General features: G+C 41.1%; 2 protein-coding genes across 3 annotated transcripts; one reads left to right on the forward strand and one right to left on the reverse strand.

Moving 5' to 3' along the window:
• Positions 1 to 502: 502 nt before the first annotated feature.
• Positions 503 to 15,141, reverse strand: LOC103478606 (kinesin-like protein KIFC3). 2 transcript variants are annotated; one of them, XM_017309542.1, is made up of 22 exons: positions 15,061 to 15,141; positions 13,774 to 13,910; positions 9,998 to 13,517; positions 9,682 to 9,804; positions 9,368 to 9,461; positions 9,103 to 9,254; positions 8,754 to 9,006; positions 6,898 to 7,070; positions 6,574 to 6,639; positions 5,626 to 5,763; positions 5,352 to 5,549; positions 5,089 to 5,262; positions 4,345 to 4,492; positions 4,135 to 4,265; positions 3,940 to 4,051; positions 3,685 to 3,866; positions 3,494 to 3,598; positions 2,175 to 2,305; positions 1,969 to 2,089; positions 1,757 to 1,886; positions 1,421 to 1,650; positions 503 to 1,341 (listed from the first exon to the last, which is right to left on the reverse strand). In XM_017309542.1, exons 4-22 carry the CDS (start codon positions 9,781 to 9,783, stop codon positions 1,216 to 1,218), a joined length of 2,766 nt encoding a protein of 921 aa, XP_017165031.1. In that variant the 5' UTR covers positions 9,784 to 9,804; positions 9,998 to 13,517; positions 13,774 to 13,910; positions 15,061 to 15,141; the 3' UTR covers positions 503 to 1,215. The 2 variants fall into 2 exon arrangements, with proteins under 2 accessions (XP_017165031.1, XP_008430785.1); XM_008432563.2 differs by lacking the exon at positions 15,061 to 15,141 and adding an exon at positions 14,009 to 14,109.
• cep72 (centrosomal protein 72) lies at positions 14,667 to 20,544 on the forward strand. The gene is made up of 15 exons (XM_008432561.2): positions 14,667 to 14,757; positions 14,954 to 15,081; positions 15,810 to 16,002; positions 16,089 to 16,200; positions 16,683 to 16,762; positions 16,845 to 16,903; positions 17,199 to 17,241; positions 17,536 to 17,715; positions 17,817 to 17,998; positions 18,098 to 18,191; positions 18,291 to 18,469; positions 18,556 to 18,682; positions 18,771 to 18,882; positions 19,327 to 19,453; positions 19,769 to 20,544. Exons 1-14 carry the CDS (start codon positions 14,682 to 14,684, stop codon positions 19,385 to 19,387), a joined length of 1,626 nt encoding a protein of 541 aa, XP_008430783.1. The 5' UTR covers positions 14,667 to 14,681; the 3' UTR covers positions 19,388 to 19,453; positions 19,769 to 20,544.
• The last annotated feature ends 773 nt before the right edge of the window (positions 20,545 to 21,317 follow it).

The following is a 21,317-nucleotide window of genomic DNA, read 5'->3' on the forward strand; positions in this document are numbered from 1 at the left end:
TGTACCTGCAGCTCATAATTTAGCTGTTTCTACTCACTACAGCTTCAAAATATGTTACATCAGCAATGACACGGTCTACAGACATCTACAGCAAGATGGGTGGCAAAAGGTGCACAAACTAAAGTGCTGATATTGTGATTCTGAATCGGGGTGTACCGTGACACGGCTCTAAACAGTGTGACGATCACAGAGGTTGTGATTAATCCCAGATTCTCCTATACAATAAAAACAAACAGCATTTCAAGGAAGCATCGGGTTTTTCAGCCGAGAGAGAAAGAGAGGCAGAATAAATATTCCTGACTGCATGCAGGTCAACTAATGATAAAGGGTTTTTTACCAAATATGGCGGAGAGGAAAAAAACTTGACCTCAAAACTGCAGACCTCCACAGATTTAGCCCTTAATCAAGTTTGCGGCTGATCCTGTGGATACTTGAAAGTAGCTGGTGGGATAAAGGTGAGACTGCCTGCAAAGTATTCATACTCCTTATAAGCTTTTCCACATTGGAACTGCAAAAATGTTCATTGTTTATTGGGGTTTTATGTGACAGACAAGCACATGATAGTGCATCATTTTGAAGGAGCAGAAAATTAAGCCTCGGGTTTCAATATGTTTTAAATACGTCACGCATTCAGTCTACCACAGTAACTTAATCTCAAGGGATGAGTTTGAGGAGATGATTAAAGCAGGTTTAGGTTACAAATATGTAAAGATCTTCCAAGACATTGCTGTTCACCTAAACTGATGAGCCAGGCAAAGACAGCATTAGCTACATAGCAGGGGCCAAGAGACGATGCGTTGCATAGATTAAACCATAATCGTGCTAAAATGGCCTCGTCAATGAGAATTACTAAAAATCTGTGGCAAAACCTGAAAATTGATGTTCATAGCTGCAAAGACTGAGCCTGGCATATTTTGTGTACGTCTTTCGACGTACCCCAAAGCCTCGCTGGTGTACATACAGCAGAACTAGCTCTGTAAAGTATTTCCTGTTGGAGGCTAAAGTACACATGCATGCAGCACAGTTGCAAAATGTGCATCTTTTACAGACGCACTTCACAATTATGCACCACCCTATGCTGATCTTATCAAATAAAACTCCAATAAAATACAGTAAATGCTGTAACATTACATAATGAGGAAAAATTCACAGAGTGTGAAAACTTTTTGCCAGGTGCTTTAATACTGTAGGACTACTGTGGTGGATTCAAGGCCGTCAGTCACACTGGCCTCTGCCAGATTCGATCTTCCTGGCTGCAGGACCCAGCTCCACTTTACAAACCCGCTGAGCGAACTTCAGAGAGCACAACGTCTCGCCCACGTTGCTCTCCAGCGCAGACACCTTCGGTGGAATGATTTAACTCTGTTAGTGACGCTGTAAGAATCGGCTGACGACGGATGGGCTTAAGGATTCCTCTTACCTGCACCACCATGACGGTCTTGCTGCCTTTGCCCAGGGAGTCCTGTAACAAGTAGGTAAGGCGAGAGTTCCTGAAGGGGATGTGGGTGTGCCGACCCCGAAGAGCCTGAATGACGTCCCCGAGCGCCAGCAGGGAGCGGTTGATGTTCTGGGCCTCCTTCAGCCGCTCCCCTTCGGCTCCGGACTTCCAGACCCGCTCTGAGCCAGCCAGGTCCACCAGGTTCATCTTACCTGAGCGACAAAGGGTGAAATTCACAGAACTGATTTGCCTTTGAAAGACAAAACTCCTGACAGTTTGTGCTGAGAAGGAAAAAAATAAAAAAAATGCGTGACTGACCGGTGGTTTTGGAGCCAGAGGCAAGATCAGTACCCTGGACGGTGATGCACAGCAGAGCGTGGGAGCGTGAGCTGTGCTGGTTCATCTGAGTGCCAAAAGTGATCCTGTTCCTACGAGCTGTGGCTAAAATCTTTAAAAACAATTTTTAAAAAAACGCTGGTTAGATCAGTCATGTTTTCACGAATGGTGATTAAAACGGTAGATCGTCCCACCTTCTTAATGTGCTGAAAGTTCCTAACTTCTATCACCCTGAGGCCTGGAACGTGCAGCTGTCCCGTTCCATCCGGGTTGATCTTTATGTCCAACTTCTCTCCATCCTTACTCAGCAGGTCTCTGAAAGACAAACCGCACTTAACCCCTTTTTTGTCACAATATACGTTACAATATGTCACCTCCAGCTAAAAAGCAGCATCTGTACCTCAGCACCTCATTGTAAATCTCCACAGAGCTGACTGTGACCGTGTAGGACCACATGTCCTTTCTCTCTTCGATCTCACTGAAGAGATGTTTCAGAGCTCGCTGGTTGATTCCTGGGTTTTCCACGCTGCCCTGGATAACAGGAAGTGGCCATAATATCATGTTGCTGGATCTTGACATAGTAACACAGCCGGCATTTTTACAGCCACTTTTGATTTCTTCACGATCAAAAGTGGCTTTATGGCGATTGGCATCTGCAACTTTTCAGTCATGAGAAACTCATGGAGAGGCAGTTAATTTTATAGGAAGGAAAAGTGCTAAGTTAAAGTTTCGCCTTAAAATACTGAGCAGGAAAAGAACAACTTGGGTAAAGTTATTCATTCATAAATTCAGCTGTTCTGTTGGTAAGAGTGAATCTACACTTAGAACAAAGACACAAAACTAAAACCAAACAGGAAAAAACAATATTGTGCTGTGGCTTCACAAATAAAATGTTCTTTTGTTGTTTAGATTTTTTAAAAATTATTTAAAAAAAATAATCATAATAATTAAATATTTATTTACATTTTTAAAAAAAGTAAAATCAGGATTATTTAAGTACAGAAGTGATTAGAAATAAATTCAGGAGCACTATCTCATAACGAGATGCAAGACTTGTTGGAAAAAAAAGAAACTTTCTCGTTATAATGAGTTTTATATTTTTTTATGATGAGAAAGTTTCTCGTTTAAATGAGATATAAAAAATACATTACAGCTTGATGAAAATGCATAAAGGAGCTCGCTATTGTTCTCCTTCTCAATCCTGTTCCTTCTGGACGACATCTAAAAATCCCAACAACTATTTCTGTTTTACTCTAACAACATTTATTACTTTTCGGTTTTATTGAGATATAAATGTCGTCGTAATGATTTTTTTTTCCTTAATCTTGTGAAAACCAGAACGTTTTTAATAAACTCTATGGCTACTGTGTCTAATTCAGATGTTTGAAGATAGATGAGCAATTACTTTTGGGAAAATAGTGTAGGTTAATATATTTAAAATAGTTATCATTTGCTTAAATATTAACTATTATCAATAATATGTCATCTCATAAATCTGCTTTTACGTTGTAAAAGCAACCAGACCAACCATTCTGTTTGCTTATGCTGTCGGCTCTGAACACAAGAATAATCTTTTTTTTAAAACACAAACAAATGTAGTAATAAATTACAATACATGCGTCTAATTAAAAAATGTGCCATTATTATGAGTTTTTTTTTTTTTTTATCTCAACAAATGACCTTTGTTAGTTGCAGCCATGCTATAAAACTAGTGTTTACCTCCATGGTGTGGGTTTTTCCAGAGCCTGTCTGCCCGTATGCAAATATGCAGACATGGTAGCCATCAATGCAGGACGTCACAAGAGGTTCAATCTCCTGAAAGACCTGTTCAAACCAAACCAAGAGTGAGGGGTGGGGTCAGAGGTCATGTCGCAGTAACGTGTTCTTCAAATCTTTGTCTTTCCCACTACCTCTTCCTGTGTGGCATGTGGCTGGAAGACCTTGTCCAGCTCAAAGCTGCGACCTTTCCCCTTGCTCAACACGGCGAGGGAGGACTCGTTGTTGGGGTCCGTCGTCACGACAACGGACTGACCTTCCTCGTGCTGGTCCTCCTTCAGCACGGGCTTGACCCGGCACAGCACACGGATGTTGCCTGAAACGGAGCGAAGGCTCGGTGAGCAAACAATCTGCCTATATTTGCCGGAGCAAACGTGACTCTTCCTCGCCTTTCAGCTCCACCAGCTGCTCATGGAGCTTCCTGCGCAGGGCCACTTCCTTCCTGTACTTCTCCAGAAGGTCCTTGTTGGCTTCAGACATCTCACTGATAGCTGCTGAGATCTACCAAAGAGAAAGCACGGCGTGGAATCCCAGAAATCTGACGTTTCCTTCCGTCAAAATGCAAGAGTTCAGGCCTGAATTACCTGCTTTTTGGCTTCACTGATAGCTGCGCCGTAAAACTCGGAGAAGTTCCGAACCTGACTCCTTAGACTGGCGTAGTCTGTCTTCATGGAGCACAGGGTTGGAGGGAGAGCTGTTAGACGCTTCTGCAAAGCTGAGAGAGAAAGTAAGGCGTGAAGAAATATTCTTTGACTAAGCAGAGCGTCTTGTGAGCAGCAGCAGAAGCGACTGACTGAAGAATTGGTCCTGCAGGTTCTGAAAGTGTTCAGCGGAGCAGCTGGCAGCAGCCTTCACGGCCTCCTCTTTCCTCTCCTCCAAGTGGCCGATCTCCTTCAGCAGTTCCTCTCGCAGGTGACTGATTTCTCGTTCGTATGCTGCAATCTGTAAATATTTTATCACAACAGTTTGTCGGCCTGTTAGCTTTATATTTACAGTGACTGTGTTTGTTATAGAACGAGAGGGTAGAACTTTTATTTTTCTGTCGTCGGATCGGCGGTTCATAACATTGACTTTAAATTATTTCTAAACATCAACGGTTTTAAGGGCTTATAGCTATCGGTAATGTAGATAAAAACTAAACGAGTGATGTTCAAAATGTGCAGGAGCTTGTAAAAGTACTTGGCATTTTTACCAAATTAATACAATGAACTTGAATTTTATGTGACGGGCGCATACAAAGTAGTGCATAATTGGGAATCGGGCAGTGATGTAAGAGTGGGCTTTGACTGGGCCATTCTAATACATAAAGATTTAGTCTAAACTGTATGCTTAAGGTTGCTGCTTCAATATAATCCTTTGACCTCGTCTCAAGTATTTTGGAGCCTTCTACAATGTTTAATGCATAACGCTGACATTGTTTTATGAGTTATCCCTGCACTAAAAAAACCTCCATGAAACTTTATGGTCATCCGTGTTCTCCAACAAACCAAGGGATTCAAAGCAAAATCATCCTGAAAGTTGAAACCTTTAGTTCTTACCTTGTGCTGCAGGTTGCAGCTATATTCATCTGACTTCCTGATCTGGTCCTCCAGCTGTCTGCACCTCTCATTCTGACTGGACAGCCTTTCAGACAGCACCTCGTTCCTCTGTCTGGCTTTGGTCAGCTGCTTCACTGTGGCCGGCGATTCCACCTCCACTGTCTGCGTGACGTACTGCAGAGAAGAGTTACGTCTTTTCAGGATCGTATGAATATATCCGAGTCCCTCTGGAATCCGTCAACAAGCCCGTTGAGATGGTTCACCTTCACAACTGGCTCCTTCCCTCTTTCCTTATTCAGCTCCAGCTCCAGCTCCCTCACTCTGTCTTCCCGTTTTCTCAGCTCCTCTCCTCTTCTCCACTCCCTGTGTTCACTCTTCCTCTCCAGCTGCGAGAGCTGCTCGGCCCGCTGCTGCAGGGACGACTCCAGCTGCTGAACTCGGCCACGGAGGTTCTCGTTCTCCTGTCGTGTAAAAACGAAGCACGTCGCGTGCGTGTTAACGGCGGGTTGAGCTCGGAGCAGAACTTCAGCCTCTCACCTTGATGAGCATGGTGTTGGACTGAGACGGGATGGCCGACAGCTGCTGCAGGAGGCCTTGTGTGACGCTCAGGCTCTGCTTCAGGCTCTCGTTCTCAGCCGACAGACAGAGAACTCGCTTCTCGGAGTCCGTGGCTCCCTGAGGGTGAAGTAAACAACAAAATGAAAAGAACGAACACTGGCGCTCATTGGTTTTGTTATCTGACAAGATGTTAGAAGTGAATTTTAATAAAGCTGAAGAGATAGTTTGATTCTGATACACTTTTATGTTGGAAATCTTCTTTAAATTATATAATAAGAATATCACAGTCCATTGCAGAGCCACAGTATGTAAAATCAAAGACATCATAAATGCATGCTGTGTAGTCAATGTAAATATGCTTAGGTTTTTAGGACTGAGAGACCTTTATCTTGCTAAAAATGATGTTTAAGGCTCCAAGCTGTGTCTCAATGTTTATTCAGATCAGACAGAATAAATATGACATAAATGGAAACTGTATATTTGTGAAAGCAAAAATGAGAACTAATGTGAAAAAAGGCACATTTCAGTTGAATAAAGACAATGTAAAAGCTTATAAACATTTCAAATTTAATTGAAGAGAAAAATAATCAAATCCTGCAAAGCCAATGGATGATCATGGTTTATTTGTTAACTTCACAATTTTATTCATCTTATAATTAATATGCAATAATATACTGATGAAAGCATAGTTAACTTAGTTTTTTCTGTCAAAATTCAAAGATGATTAAAAAAATGGTAGATCAAATAAGCATAGCATCAACTGTTATATTTATTTCCAATATGTATTTCGTTTCCTTCTTTTCGTTGTAAGAGCTGGGTGCTGCTTGACATTTACGGAGCTAGTTTTATAACGGAGCTGCTCTGCTGATTGCTCGAAAAGTGACATACACTCGATGAATGACTCAGTCAATGGCTTGCAGGACTCACAGTGGCTGTTCTCAGTCTCGACAGCTCCTCCTCACGCTCCTCTATGCAGCTCTTCAGCTCATCAATCTATAAAAGAAAATGAAAGCAATTTGAAAATTGGATTAGATGTGTCAGAATGAAGACTTGTTTTTTTCTATTATCAGTAGAAGAATGTGAAATGTTTGCACTAGCCTCTTATCATTTGGGAATATTTCACATCTAAAACGAATTTCTCTGCTTACGTTAAATAGAAGTGGCACTCGTGCAAAATGTCAGAATGAAAATTACAGCTTTGATGGTCTGCTTTTACAATACATGGGCGCAAAAATAACCCCGGCTATGTACCTGCTGCTGAAAGGCCTGTATGCGGGTATGCCTGTCTCGTTCTTTTTGCTCCAGCTGTGAGTGCAGCAGACGCAGCTCTCCCCTCAGTTTGCTCCTCTCCCCCTGCAGCCCGTACAGGGACTCCACCAGTCGGTGGAGACCAGCTGGATTCCCCACATCACTGCTGCACTCGCCTGGAAGACAGGAGACAAAACCAACGACATCCAGCACTGTCAGCAATTTAATCCCAATGATGTTCTTAGGGCAAAAACTGCAGCAATGAATTTATTAAAATAAAATTAGCTTTTTGCATTCATTCAAATTCTTTGTTTTTTTGTTTTTTTTGTAATATGATTGATCATGCGAAACATTCCTGTGTGTGTAAAGACATTTTTTACAGTTTGTGTTTTTTTTTTTTTACTCAGAGCCATCTCTTCATTTCCCTAATATTTCCACGGCATGAAGAAAAGCTCACGTGTAAATCTAATATTTATTACCATTGAAAATGGACCAAATGTTTTTGGTTTATTTTTTTGCATCTGTAGTCACCGTGCACTACCGTTGACATCATTGTGCTCGTGTTCTACTTCCCATCCTGAGATGCAAATTTAAAGACATGAATTATAATAGTGCAACTCAGCAAACCTTTTTAAAACCACCCTGCTCTCCACCCAGAGCTGAAGCAGCATGACTAACAATGCTTCCATCACTTTTCCTCCGCCTCAGTGATTTACCAGGCTCTGTCGTCTCCTATTTTCATTTTGCAACTTTATGCAAATTTTATCAACATTGCATGTCAGGTTTGTCCTTGTGGAGGGGTTTCGCAAAGAAATCTGCAGACGGAGTTAAACAGGACTGTAAAATTTTAAGGTAGCAGCTTCAAATTATGGGTAAAAATTATTTTTAAACCAATAAATGTATTTGTAAAACTTTTGTGAGCTAAATAGAAAACAGCCTAAGCAGTTGTAACCCAGCCATATTGGCTAACATCCTGCATATTCATGATACACAGTACCACTCAGACCTGCATTTTGTAATAAACCTATAAAAAAGAGAGAGAAACAAACAGAATAGCCTTGTGGCCACCGGGACCTCAGGCTATTTTTATCTCGACACGTTTACACGTGCTACCCCTGCATGTGCCAGACCTTGTAACTCCATTTGCTCCAGTTTAAACAGCATCAGCAGACATGTTTTATTCACGTCAGCACAGCTGAGATCCAGCAACTCGGGGGAGTCATGAGGTCCTCTTACATTTATCTGTAAAACTGAGACAAATTTGCTCATTCGGGGAGCTGCATATTCATGCACCTGTTAACAAGCTGCAGCGCTGCTTAGGGTTTCTATGAGCGCTGCTTAGGGTTTCTGATCTGAGGTCAGACAACCAGTCTGTGGTTACATCTGAATCACAGCAGGTACAGACAGGCTCTGAGAACCACGGGGCTGGGCTGGTTCTTGTGACAACACAGCTGCTGAAAAACATCTTTCAAATCTAATCCTTATTTGCTTTACTCGTGTCTCAGATGTTACAAAAAATGTACAGATGTACCATCACCGTCATTCCAGTCAACACAAACAGGAAAAAAATAAGAAAAGCTTCCCTTCGCTCATCAGTTAGGACGAAAGAAGCCGCTTGAGCAAACTACAGTGGCACAAGTTCAAACTGAACGCACGTCTAGAGTACTGGAAAATTTCAAAACAAGCGAGAGTTGGCATTTACTGATTCAACGAGTGACCTAAATCAGATGGAACAATTCAAAGAGGTAGTATTTTCAACAAAGACTATGACCTTTACATCTGTCTTTTTTTTTCCACGATCCCTTCGCAGCATGGAAGTGATAACGTCTCACCCATCCCCCCTCACCCCTCTGTCTCACCCTCGCTCAGGGGGCTGGGACTCTGCTGCTGACTGATGGCCTCCTCCAGGCTGCTTATGATGCTGTTCTTGTCTCTGATGCGCTGGCGGTAGGAGGCCCGCAGAGTCTTCATCTGACGGCGGTGATGGACGCGGTGCCTCTTCAGCTGGAGCCGGTACTGGTCGGCCTGCTGCTGCAGCTGCTGGAAGTGGGAGTACTGCTCCAGAAAGCTTAGCAAGTGGGACATCACCGCCACCAGGGGAGACTCGGCCAACTGTTTGATGAGGAAACACATCCTTCAAGTTTATCGACCTGGTGGGGGGTTGGGGGGGTGATTTTATGTTAGCCTTCTGCATTGAGTGTTCGATACCTTTCCTGTTGCCTCCAGCTGAACCTGAGAGGCTCTCCTCTTCTCAGTCTCCTGTTTGAAAGACAGAAAAGCTGCCAGAGGAGTGCAGGCTGGGACGTCTGGGGGATTATCCTCATCTTCATCGCTCAGTTCGTCACTGTCACTGCTGCTGCCTGGTCAAACATTAGGAGAGCAACAGAATGAAGGACTGTTTGCGCTAAATATTTAAAGCGTAAGTGGGAACTCCTTGTGTAGGGCATGCATGGTTTCTTTCTCATGAACTCACTTGATTCACTAAATCGAGCACAAGATTTTTTTGTTCTGGAGGCGTGGCCATCTCGTCTCCTGCTCCTTGTTTCCATGGAAACAGGTCCTGGCTCCTGTGCATCGTATTCGAGGGTCAGACGGTAACAGACACAAAACACACACACACACGCACATGTTTTTAACAAAAGAAACACATATTCCAAATCCCGACATGCGCACAACTACATGCAATAAAAATCCAGCACTATGAGGCAACCTGTGGCCTGATTGATGTTTCCAAAAATATCTGAGCAGAAAATCTCTGAGGATGCAAAATGATGTGGCTAGACTCACATCTGGGGAAGCTCCGCAGGCTTCATCCAAGGCTTCCTCCTCTTCCTCCTTCCTGAAGACAGTGTAGAAGATGTAGACTAAAAGCGAATAGAAGGCGTACATCTCCACTCCGTTAGAGAGCTCCTGCAAATGATAAATGAACCTGCTGATTTAGTTATTTTGAAACTGATGGAAGGCATAAAAATATCAAACTTAATCTTAAAACGGAGAAACCGATCATCTAAATATGCATGTTGAGATTTTTTTTTTTTATGATGCATTTTTCAAGCATTTCTCTATTTCCATTTCATCCAGCTGAATTAATTGTCTTCTGTACCTCATCAAACGACTTCGCCCTCCCGATAACGGAAGCCTGTGATTCCAGCCCTTCGTATTCCAATTTCACGCTCCATCTGTGTTGTCAATCCCAACTCCTCCCGTGCAGCTCCTTTTCTCGGGAGCTGCTGGAAGATCCCTGCACCGCCAGGCTCATTCTGTTCTCCTCATCCTTTTCTCCTTCTCTCCACTTTGCTCCATCCACAAGCTGCGGCTCCACGGAGCATGCTCAGTGCTGCTTCCTGAGCCGCTGCAGTGGTGCAGCTGCAGATGCAGACAGGTTTCATGGAGAGAATGGGGTGATAGAGCCGATGATGACAACGCTGGCCTGACTAGGTAGAGAAGGAAGAGGTGATTCATTTCATTCTTCTGAGTATGTGAAATAAACAAACATTGCAGGTTGCTGATTTTAAGCGGGTGAGTAGTGAAACAAAGTCGCGAAAAGTTGCTGAACAAAAATGATTCTTAAAGAATGCAGATTACACAAACTTTATTGTCTTTTACTGGTATTTTGTTAGTTAGGCTAATATTGAGTAGTACATGATTATAAAATGTAAAGGGGGAAAAAAACAGTTTTCAAGTAATAGATAAAATTTGAAAAAAAACAAAAAACTATTTTTTTTATATGTATTCAGTGCCCTTTACTTGTACAGCCCTAAATCAAATTGAAACTAAATGAAAGTGCCCTTTTTAATAAATATATACCATTAAATTTCTGAATTAATAAATGTTATGATGAGATTTATAGAGGAGTTTGGTTGTAAAACTACATTCAAAGCTCTGAATGTCTCATTAAGAATTGTTTGATCCATCATCTGAAAATGGAAAGAGCACAGAACAGAAAACCCACCAAAAACAGCCGCCCACTGAAACTGACAGGCTAAACAAGAAGAGCATTCAAAAAGCCCCTGGTTACTCTGGAGGAGCTGCAGAAATCCACAACTCGTGGCAGAATTTAACGCAACAACTGTCGGTTGCACACTCAACAAAATCTGATCTGAAAGATTCAACACTGCTGCTGCCCCCGCGACCCGACCCCGGATAAGCGGCAGAAAATGTATGGATGGATGGATCCAACACAGCAAACATTCAAATTTTAGTTCTGCAAGTAAATGCAATGTGAGGTGGAGAACTAACACTGCAGCTGAAGCAGCAGAAGCCTTGGGGCGAGGATGAAGGTCGACCTTCATCTGATGGGGTCGACCTTCATCTGATGAAGGTCGACCCCAAACATACAACCAGAGCAACGTTGGAAAATCCCTGATGAAAAATACTGAAGTTTTGTGATTGCAATACAGCAGCTTGTTCAGAAGATCAATTACTTCTGAAATATATACATTTTTAGACAGTAAAAAAAAAAAAAGAAAGAAAGGAACAAAACAGGCAACTCTATAAACATTTGTCTTTAGGACCAATAATGTCCCCAAATGACTTAGAAAGCTAAAAGGAAAAACTATTTCTACCATTCCCCTCAGAGTTTGGATTGGAGCCACAGATGTTTTACATATACTGCAGTGAACCAGTTTCACTCTCCTGAAACCCTGGGAGAAAAGCTGCAGCATCTTTTCCTGTAGCTCACTGCAAAACAGAGATGTAACGAGCATCAAACTATGACGGAGACGAAGTTAGAGCTTTGACCACTGCAGATATTTCGGACATGGATAGTGCTGAGGCTGCACAGCAAAGGCGGCTTCCTAAACTCTGGAAGCGAAGGGTGTTTCTGCTTGCCTCAGTCCAAAATAAAAACACAAGCAGGCAAAAACAGACATCAACACCAACATGACAAGAATTAAGCAAAACGGATAGAAACGTAGAAAACACGACAAAAGAATATTTTGACTTTTACCTGCAACTTCTACATTTTTTCAGTTTTTATCACTGCAACAAAACAACTGAGAATTTGAACTCACTGCTGGGAATTATCACACTGGTGATAAGTTTTTATTCAATCTCAGCTCACTTGATATTCAAATGAAGTCTGACTTAGTTTCAGCAAATTTCACTAAAATAATATCTGGTATTAAAACAATGGACTTACTGCAAGGGACTGCTTTCCAACAGACGTCCTAGTTTTTAAAAAATGTTAATTAGCGAAACATCAATTAGATCTACTTATTTAGCTTTAGCTCATGCAAACTAAATAATACTGTGCAAAAGCTTTAGGGCAAACCTGATTTCTTTATCTTGCTACCAAGGGATCAAACTGATCTCTGCATTTATAATAAAAACAAAACAGTGAAATATGAACGCAAAAAAATAAGAAAATAAAAATGAAACTGGATATGTAAATGTGGTAATCTGTAGTCTAAAAAGCACCACTCAGATCCACAACACTATCATAGCAGAGTTTCCCAAATCAACACTTCAAATGTCTTTTCACACGCTTGAAAAAAAGGGCCTTTTAAAGGTTTAATGCCCAACTAAATGTTGTCATCAATACATTTATCCTCCAAAAACATTTTGAGCTCATTTCAAACTATTTTCTCAGGATATTAGATATAAAAGGCATCTTAAAAATTGATTAGTTACAATATTATACATTTAAATTCTACAATATTAATACCCAAATGATCTCTTAACAGGTTGTAAACATTACTTAAAGATAACCTTAAGTATACAAAAACACAGAGCAGATAACATAATGTTATTAAATGAAAAGATTGTGAATAAATATGCATAAAACCACTGTAGTTGAATTCCTGAAATGATGTTGTGAATTCTGGTATTAGTGTGCTATCTGAAGAATATCATAGGCCAGCTTCTGGAAAACCCTCTGATAACTTTCTGGAGGTTCCCTGCTGCAAAGTGTTAAAAACTCACAGAGAATATGTGAATTACAGCAGCAAAAAAAAGTGTCTGCTGCAGTGAAAAAAGTGTTCAACCTTATAATGGCAAAAATGTACATTGTTTTAGATAATCTATTCACTCAAGTTAGGTTATTTAATTTCCCTTTACCTCCTGTAATGAACAGTTTACCTCTGCAAAAATCACCACTAATTTACATACAGTATTTATAGGTCAGTCACATCCAACAGAAACTTGTTGAGGGCTTTTGCTGAAAGCCAACAGCCTATTGACAACGACCCCTTTAGAAGACATTTCACAAGTCCCTCTGCAGCAGGTGGAGAGATCAGAGGAGAAAAAGCGTCCGTGTCGGCCCTCTGTGCCAGCAGTAACGGGAGGCTGAGGGCCACGCCGCCTGCGGCCCCTAACGCATTCCCTGCAAACAGGCACACAGTCAGGCAGCAGGACAGAGACGACAGGCCGAGGCAGCGAGTCAGGACAGTGAGCGTCTCTCCTGAGAGCCAGTCTGAGAGTCCGAGAAGCAGACAGGAGCCGTACAGGAGAACACGAGCCGTGTTGTGGTCCTGACTGAGCCACAGGAGGTCGAAGGAAACCAAAGCCGGAGCCAGAACCTCCCCGGTCCATTCTGCTTCTCTCTGAAGCTTGGAGGCATGGAAGAGGCAAAGAGCTGCAGAGGCCCCGAGCAGGAAGAAGCCAACAGAGGGCCCCCTGTGGTCCTATGGAGAAAGACAGTATGAACAAATTCATGGTATGTGGCGAGTGTAGATTTATACAGGTACAACGTGTGTAGGAAGAGTGACAGAAAGAAAATAGTTACAGCTTAGTCTGTAGGTTTTAAAATGCAAGTCCCACCTACGAATTGTTACTTTGACAAGAGAAAATTCATTTTCATTTTAGAGAGCTTCACTCAATGCGTTTTAGTGAGTTACGTCCTAAGTTTTTATTGCATTTAGTCTTAAAATCTATGCCTACCTTAAAGAGTCTATAGGAGGAGTGTAGGGCTGTTGCACACAAAACACTGTTGGAACCAGAGGTGACCCAGTCCATTACACAGGACGCCATTGATACTGATGCAAATAGACGTCTGGAAACATCCGACAGTCTGCCAACTGGCAACACACAGATAACATCAAAGAAAATATAAATGAACGCATTTCACGGAAGTTATTAAAACATGTCAGGATGTGGACCAACAAGGCTTCCTTACAGATAATAACAGAAGATAAAACAGCAAATTCTTCGGGCAGGAACAATCAACGGTTTGTTTTTACACGTGGTCAAGCCCTAAGCCCAGTGCGCAAGCTCAAAAAGAATGCGTTCAATTTTGCTCGTAAAAGCTGAACTGTACCAGTTTCTGAAGCACCAACAGTCTGTCACGTACCAACAACCGACAATGTTTAAAGTAACTCAAGTTCTTTTTTTCTGTATTCTGATGTAATGTCATGCAAACCTGGATCCCTATTTGTATCAAGTTCCAACTATATGAGTAACTAATTCCCTATTTGTGTTAAGAAGCAATTAAGTAGGTTTTTAATAGACGGCGATATAGATATGTAGTAAATGTGTAGAGAAGGAAACAAGCAGGTATTGACATGCAAGATGCAATTTATACAACAAATTTGTACAACTCAATGTCTAAAGTCAAAACTGGTCTTGGTCAGAGTCAGTGTTGTCACTGTTGTTGACACAATTGCCTACACAGAGCATTATTTTAATATATTAGAAAAACTTAGCGCACCTTAGATGTTCTTTAAACATATGCAAATCTGTAAAGACATTTTATCTAAATCATTTTCATCATTATTTTGTCTCGCTATTAAATTGATTGTCAAATACTCGTTCCCCCGACGGTACGTGAACGCAACAAAAGTTCGAAAAGTATGGCGGCGGTGTGTTTGACAACATTAACAGAGCAATGGATACGTGAAAGACTTCAGTTAAAACATCCTTTTCTTGGTAAGACGGTCTCCCTTAAATAGCGCTCGTTATAAAACCTAGTAAATATGGAGGGTAAATTATACACTTTTAAGCTTGTCTTGCTTAAAACGTAAACCTATAAGGCTCTTTCCCAGGCCTGAGCGATGGTAAGAAGCTAACCAAAGCTAACGTAGCATGAACTGTTTCCTTCATAAATAATATTTTTTTTAAACAGGTGATGTTCGGACACTGAGTCTCCCAGGGACACATGAGGAGAAAATCGGGCATCTTGGAAGTGCTCTGAATCATTTTTGCCGTCTAAAATCTCTGGATCTGTCTTACAATGCCATCGTCTCGTTGGAGGTTTGTTTCTCTGCAGCTCATTCTGTACACCACTGTTTTCCAACCATGGTCCTCGAGGCACACCGCCCTGCATGTTTTAGATATTTCTCTGCTTTAATATGCCTGATTCAGCTGATTGCAGTTTAGCAAACACTTGTCAATTGAAATCACCTGTGCTAAAGCAAGGTAACACCTAAAACATGCGGGGCAATGTGCCTCCAGGACCAGGGTTGGGAAACACTGCTGTACACGACAGTATCACTTTTTCCTTTTTCATGAAGCTATTCTTCTTCAATCCGTTCAAACTAACACAAATAAATAGTGCTTAAATGTTAAGTGGAAAGAAAAGAATGTTATTTTACAAACAAAACAAAACAAAAATTAAAAGTGCGACGTGCATATATATATTCAGCCCCTTTTGTCTGACACCTTTAAATAAGACGTGAGTAATTTCCTCCTGCAGTCACCTGATATTTTCAGAATGTAATTTAATCTCAGCCTAAATACAACTGCAACTACAGGTATCGTTTTCCTTCCACTTCACAGTCATGTTCTACTTTGTGTTTGTCTTTACATGAAGACCCAGTTAAAAGTATTTGGTCTGTCTCACATAGAATATCAGTTGCCCTGTCTTTCACACATCTCCTCTAAATTCATTTTTTCTTACCTCAGTTATGGTGTTTAGTTACAAGAAAAAAACCAACTATTTTTTTATTCCTGATTGAAGTTTGTTGTGTTTCTATAACCAGGGGTTGAAGCACTTGAAGAAGCTGCAGAGGCTGATTCTTTACTATAACTGCATACCATCCCTAGAAAAAGTACAAGTGCTGTACGAACTGCCAGCTTTAAGGGAGCTGGACCTCAGACTTAACCCTTTGACTAAAAATTGCCCGGGCTATCGACCACATCTGGTGCACGCCATGCCCAGCTTGCGAAAACTTGGTAAGACATGCTCAAGGCGTCCACGCTCATCACAGGCTTGGATATTTGTTTATCGAGTCCGGTCATTCATGATGATTCTTTTACAGATAACTTCCCAGTCAGAGACACGGAGCGCAAAGCTGCAATACTTGAGTTCTCCACTCAACGTCCCTCTCTGCAGCAAAGCAGCTTGTCCCTGGACAGACAGCAGGGCCTAGGGTAACGCAGGACGTCTTCACATTCTAGACAAAATTGAATTCTGCTTTCATCTTACCACCATGATATCTTGTACATTTATTAGCACCTCTGGTACAAGTATGAGAGAAGCTTTATAAGAAATATTCTTTTCTTTAAATGGCGTAATCTCACTCAGACCACTGTGTGTTTATTCAGAGGATGAAAACATTTTTATTGTACTAAATTGTCTGTACCAGAATCACTGGCAGTTCTGCTGTTAATACCTTGTGTCAGTCGGACAGCAGTCGGTCTTTCCTCTAACATTTCACAAGATTTAGGGACGAAGGTGAATACAGGGCTATGAGAAATGCCCTCTATGTGGTGAAATATTGTGTTGATTTGGCAGTATGTTTTAGATTATGTTCATAAATCCCATTTTAGTTTTCTTGCACGCACCATCTGGAAATTTGCTTAAAATGATGCTGTGACCTTTTGACCAGCGGGTTTTCTCTTCTGACCCACAGCAACGATATTGTGTTGAATTTTGTTGAAGCAACTACCAGAGATCAAGGGGAAGCTGACTCTCTTTACAAGGAAGTGGAGGGTAACATTTTAAAGTTCAATAGCAAATAATAATCTGCTTCTTCCACAATTATCTTAAATTTCAAACTGACGTCTTTATTTAGAGCCTAAAAGAGAGGAGCCAGATGACTTTGTGGTGCAGCGGTGTTCAACTCCAAAGAAGGTGATTAGTTGCCCCCACCCCCATATTTTACATCAAACTCTTTTATTGAACGAAATTGCAAAAATTTCTGAAATCTCCAGAGATTTCAGTTCACATGGAAGTTTTCTCATTTGAAATATTTTCAAAAAATCTATCATAACTTAACAAAATGTCTGGAAATGTACCATAAATGTAACTTCTGTTAAAGTCCTAACTACTACTTCTTTTTTTTAACTTACTAATAATATTTATTTTATTTTATTTTATTTTATTTTATTTTATTTTATTTTATTTTATTTTATTTTATTTTTTGTAGGAATTGGCCAAGTCCATCCTTCGGTATTCCTCCACTAAAAACTGTAAGTGTTCAAACTCATCCATTATTTCTTAGAAGACTCTTGGTCAGGATATCAGTTTTGCAGCAATAGCAACTTTTTAACTAATTTTCTCCCCTTTTATCTATATATTATCTAAATGGTCAGTTTTTGATGTGTCATCCTTTTGAATCTAACACTCATCGAGAGCAGTTGTGCTTTGAGTTGTGAAGTTCAGTCCAAGTTACCACTAGGGGGAGACAGAGGCCATTTTATTTATTTTAAACTAGAGCGTGTTTGTAACATTTTTTTATTTTGTACTTATTTATAATTTCCCAGCTCTTGCTGAGTCAAAAGACTCGCAGATGAACACGTTACCTCATAATCTAAGCTCAACATCACCGAAAGGAGCCGAAAGACCAAAAGTGTCGTTTGGCCCCGTTTTTGAGAAACACAAACAAAATGACTCGTCCAGCCTAACCAGACACAAGGCCAGGGGTCATTTTACCGCAAATCCTGGTGAGTTTTTGATTTCCTGTGAACTCCTTCACACTAGACTTAGACAAGTCGACAGACGGCAACATTTATTTCATGACTGCGTACTTGCCACATTTTCCCAGCTCAAAGTGAACACCGTGGCTCTTCGTTTGGTGACATTCGCCCTCCCAGTCCGCTGCGTTCTGGTTTAAACCTCGCAGATCACTCTAACCCCGTACTGCATCCGGCCAGGCTGACCTACTCGAGCTTTAACAAGACGGAAGGGAGATCCGACCGACAGCCACAAGCTGAAAAGAAAAAAAAGGTTTAGGCAGTTCTCTGTACTAATTGGTACGCTGAGCCTCGGATTGTTCCGTGTTCGTCTAATTATATTTTCTGATGTCTCTGCATTTTCCCCTCTCAGGGTGGTTACAGGAAACCCCTGGAGATGCTCCTCAATTTGGTGGACAAACACTGGCGGGGGGAGAGATCGCTACATCACAACAACAGCTTCCTGTGTGAGCCGGCCAAAAACAAAAAAAAAATTTGCGGCATCCAATCTCAGGATCTAGAGAAGATGAATGTGTTCTCGTCCAATCTATTTTTGGCTGCTGCAGCTCAGGCGGTGCAGATCCTCTCCATGATGGAGAGCAATATTTCCAGTCGGGAGGCTGAGGTCAGGACCTTAAGACAGGATGTGAACGCGCTTCGCTTCCAAGCGCTCTCACGAGAGAACGAGCACGGAGCAGAAGTGTGTGACCTCTCCGCCCAGCTGGAGGAAGCACGTAGAGAGGCGGTAAGTTGCCTCCACTCTTAAAAAAAAAAAACGAACAATACTTCAGCTTTAAGAAAGCTGTTGACAAGTTGACACTTTTAATCCAGGGCAAACTGAACGAGCAGCTCAGGATCGTGTTGGAGGAGAATGTCGCCCTGCAAAAACAGCTCATCAAGTTGGAGCGGCAGTATCTGAAGTCGATGATGAAAAGTTCACCGGTTACTCAGATCCGAGGTGGAGTGCGATTGCCAGAGATGAATGTGAGTCACGTTCCGGCTGTTTTCTGAACTAAAAGCACTCCTTTGCGTTTGCTCATCCTTAGAGGCTCAGACAGAAGTGGAGGAGCTGAGGAGAGAGATCGAGGGCCTCAGGAAAAAAGTGCAGGAGGGCGAGAAACTCCAAGAACTGTCAAACATGCTTCAGGAAAGCCACAGGTAAAGACGGGGGATCGTCCCTGGGTCGGTGTTTATACTTGGGTTCGCTGCACAAACAGCAGAAGCATTCACACAACCACATCAAGTGTCAGACTAATGGTTGGAATAATTGTTTTGTAGCTTACCTGGCTTTAATCTTCTTCACCTTCACATCCCAAGTCTGTCTGTTGAGTTCCCATGATGCTCTTTGTTCCCTAATGTTCTCTAACAAACCTCTGACGCCTTCACTGAAAATTATGAATTTGTTGAATTCTGGCTACATTAGATTTTATGTAGGGGAATTAGAGAAAATGGGACTGAACAGATGTTTTCATTTGTTCTTAACAAAGCCACGTATCGTCGGTCTGTCGGTCTGTCATGTAAAAGCCCAATAAGCGACCCTTGGAATACTGTAGCAAAGCTGGGTTCTTTTTGTGTGATTTGTTGTCTGTGTTTATACTGCAGGTCCCTGGTGGCTACAAACGAATGTTTGCTTGCCGAGCTTCGGGCAACCGCGGAACATTAAAGCCATATTTGGACACCAGGATTGCATGTCAAAGCAGAGTTATGCCAAGCTTCATATAAGCAATAGGTACAGTATTTTTGTCATTTTTTGTGTAGTTTGAACCGCTGCAGGTCAGGCCATTTACATTGTGTACAGTCTGCTCGCATTTTAATGAGGTGTCCTTTTATTTTGAATGATTATATATGGGGTGTCCTCTTGATATAAACAGTTAAGAGAACTGCAATTCATTCATGAAAGCTTGTATATAAGAGCGTGTCAGGGCTGTTATGTTAACAAATGATTTTAGGGGGAAACTACGAAGGTCGTGATGTGTTTCCTGGATCTGTAGCAAGATTGTGTCTGCATTTTTTTTCTTCTTTTTTTTTTATTTTTTTTTTTTAGGTCAGCCGTGTATCCATCTGCTTTCTACGCTGCCGTGGATTGAATGCATCAGGACTGCAGCTGCACTGTGACTTTATTTATGTCTGCCTCGGGCCCGGAGAGCCGCTCACACACACACACACAAACACTTTCCTCCTGCAAACCTTCATACGAGACTTGGCCGAGCGCCTTAGAAGCGAGCTGAATGTAGCCGCGGCTTTTATCTGGATTTTACAGGTCACTGAGCGGATGGTGCGACCGCTGCAGAAGCACCCCTGAAAAGGCCATAAAACGGATATATCTTTTCTGCTTATTTATTTTTCAGTAATGCAATATAAATCAAGAACACACTTTTTAGAGGCATTGAGAACAAGAAAAACTAGTACACTGCATGCATTTGGGGCACAATAGTACTTGAAAAGTTGTTTTGTTTTTGTTTTTTTTTTCTTTTTTAGAAAAAAACTAATATTTCCTCCACATTAAAGGTGCACAATATTTGGCATTAAAAACACAGAAAGATACTCAAGCTAACACCAAAAAAGCTGCTAGTTTTGCACTCGATGCATGATTCTTCATCAGCTGAGGCTACAGGTAGTGTGTCACACACAATACTGTTATGTTGGAAAAATATTTTACAAAAAAATGGTTGTATGCAGTTTTCCCTTAGATCTGGTAGAGTATGTAAGTAAACATTAAACCCCTGCTTTCATCAGGTAATTACCGTGCCTCAGATGACAGTAGCTTCCACAAAAAAAAGGTACAGACAAATAGGGTAGCATTAGAGGACAGCTTACTTTGTACAAGTACAAATACATACAGTCATTGCAGGCAAATACAAGGTTTGATCATGATCCCACAGTTTCAATACATAATTTTATTTATTTATTTTTTAACCAAGAAAATACTTAGGTTTGACCAGTAGTCTGTAATCACATCAGGCACAGCAGTTTAGGAGGAAAAAAAGCCCAAAAACCTCTGTCATCTATATGCTTCTGAATCAAATGCAATATACACAACATGCACGAGGTACAGCAACACAGAAAAACTAAATACGTAAAAATCAGTGTCTTAAATTAGGCTAATTGGCAGAAACTGTTTAGAGTATATACACAACCTTAAAGCAAATATATTAGTGTTACTGTGTATAAATCTGATAAGGAAATAACAGAACTAAAACGTTGAAAATACAATCTTGTACAACTGAGCTTAGCAAGTGGGGGAAGATCATCTGCCTAAAATGCATGTTGGTTTGTGTATAATTAAATATCAAAAGATCAGAAGAATAATTATGTTTAAAAACCATTATTAAAAGGGCAGGTCTTTTATTATTACGCTTCATGAATTATAAAGTAGAAAAGTTGTGATAGAGATTATAATGCCTCTAATTTACTTCATTGATCTTAGATGTGTAGAGTAATTATCAAAATTAGAGAAGCCCAGAAAGGCCAGATGCATAACTTCTTTTTTAATTGCTTAAAGTGAGATTTTACTCTTGCAAACAAAAAAATGTAACTTAATTTGAGATCTTTTTGTGGGTGTAATGTTTTTCGTCTGTCTAATCAGGATAATT

The sequence above is a fragment of the Poecilia reticulata genome, linkage group LG16 (assembly GCF_000633615.1).
Source record: "Poecilia reticulata strain Guanapo linkage group LG16, Guppy_female_1.0+MT, whole genome shotgun sequence".
NCBI classification, from domain to species: Eukaryota; Metazoa; Chordata; class Actinopteri; order Cyprinodontiformes; family Poeciliidae; genus Poecilia; species Poecilia reticulata.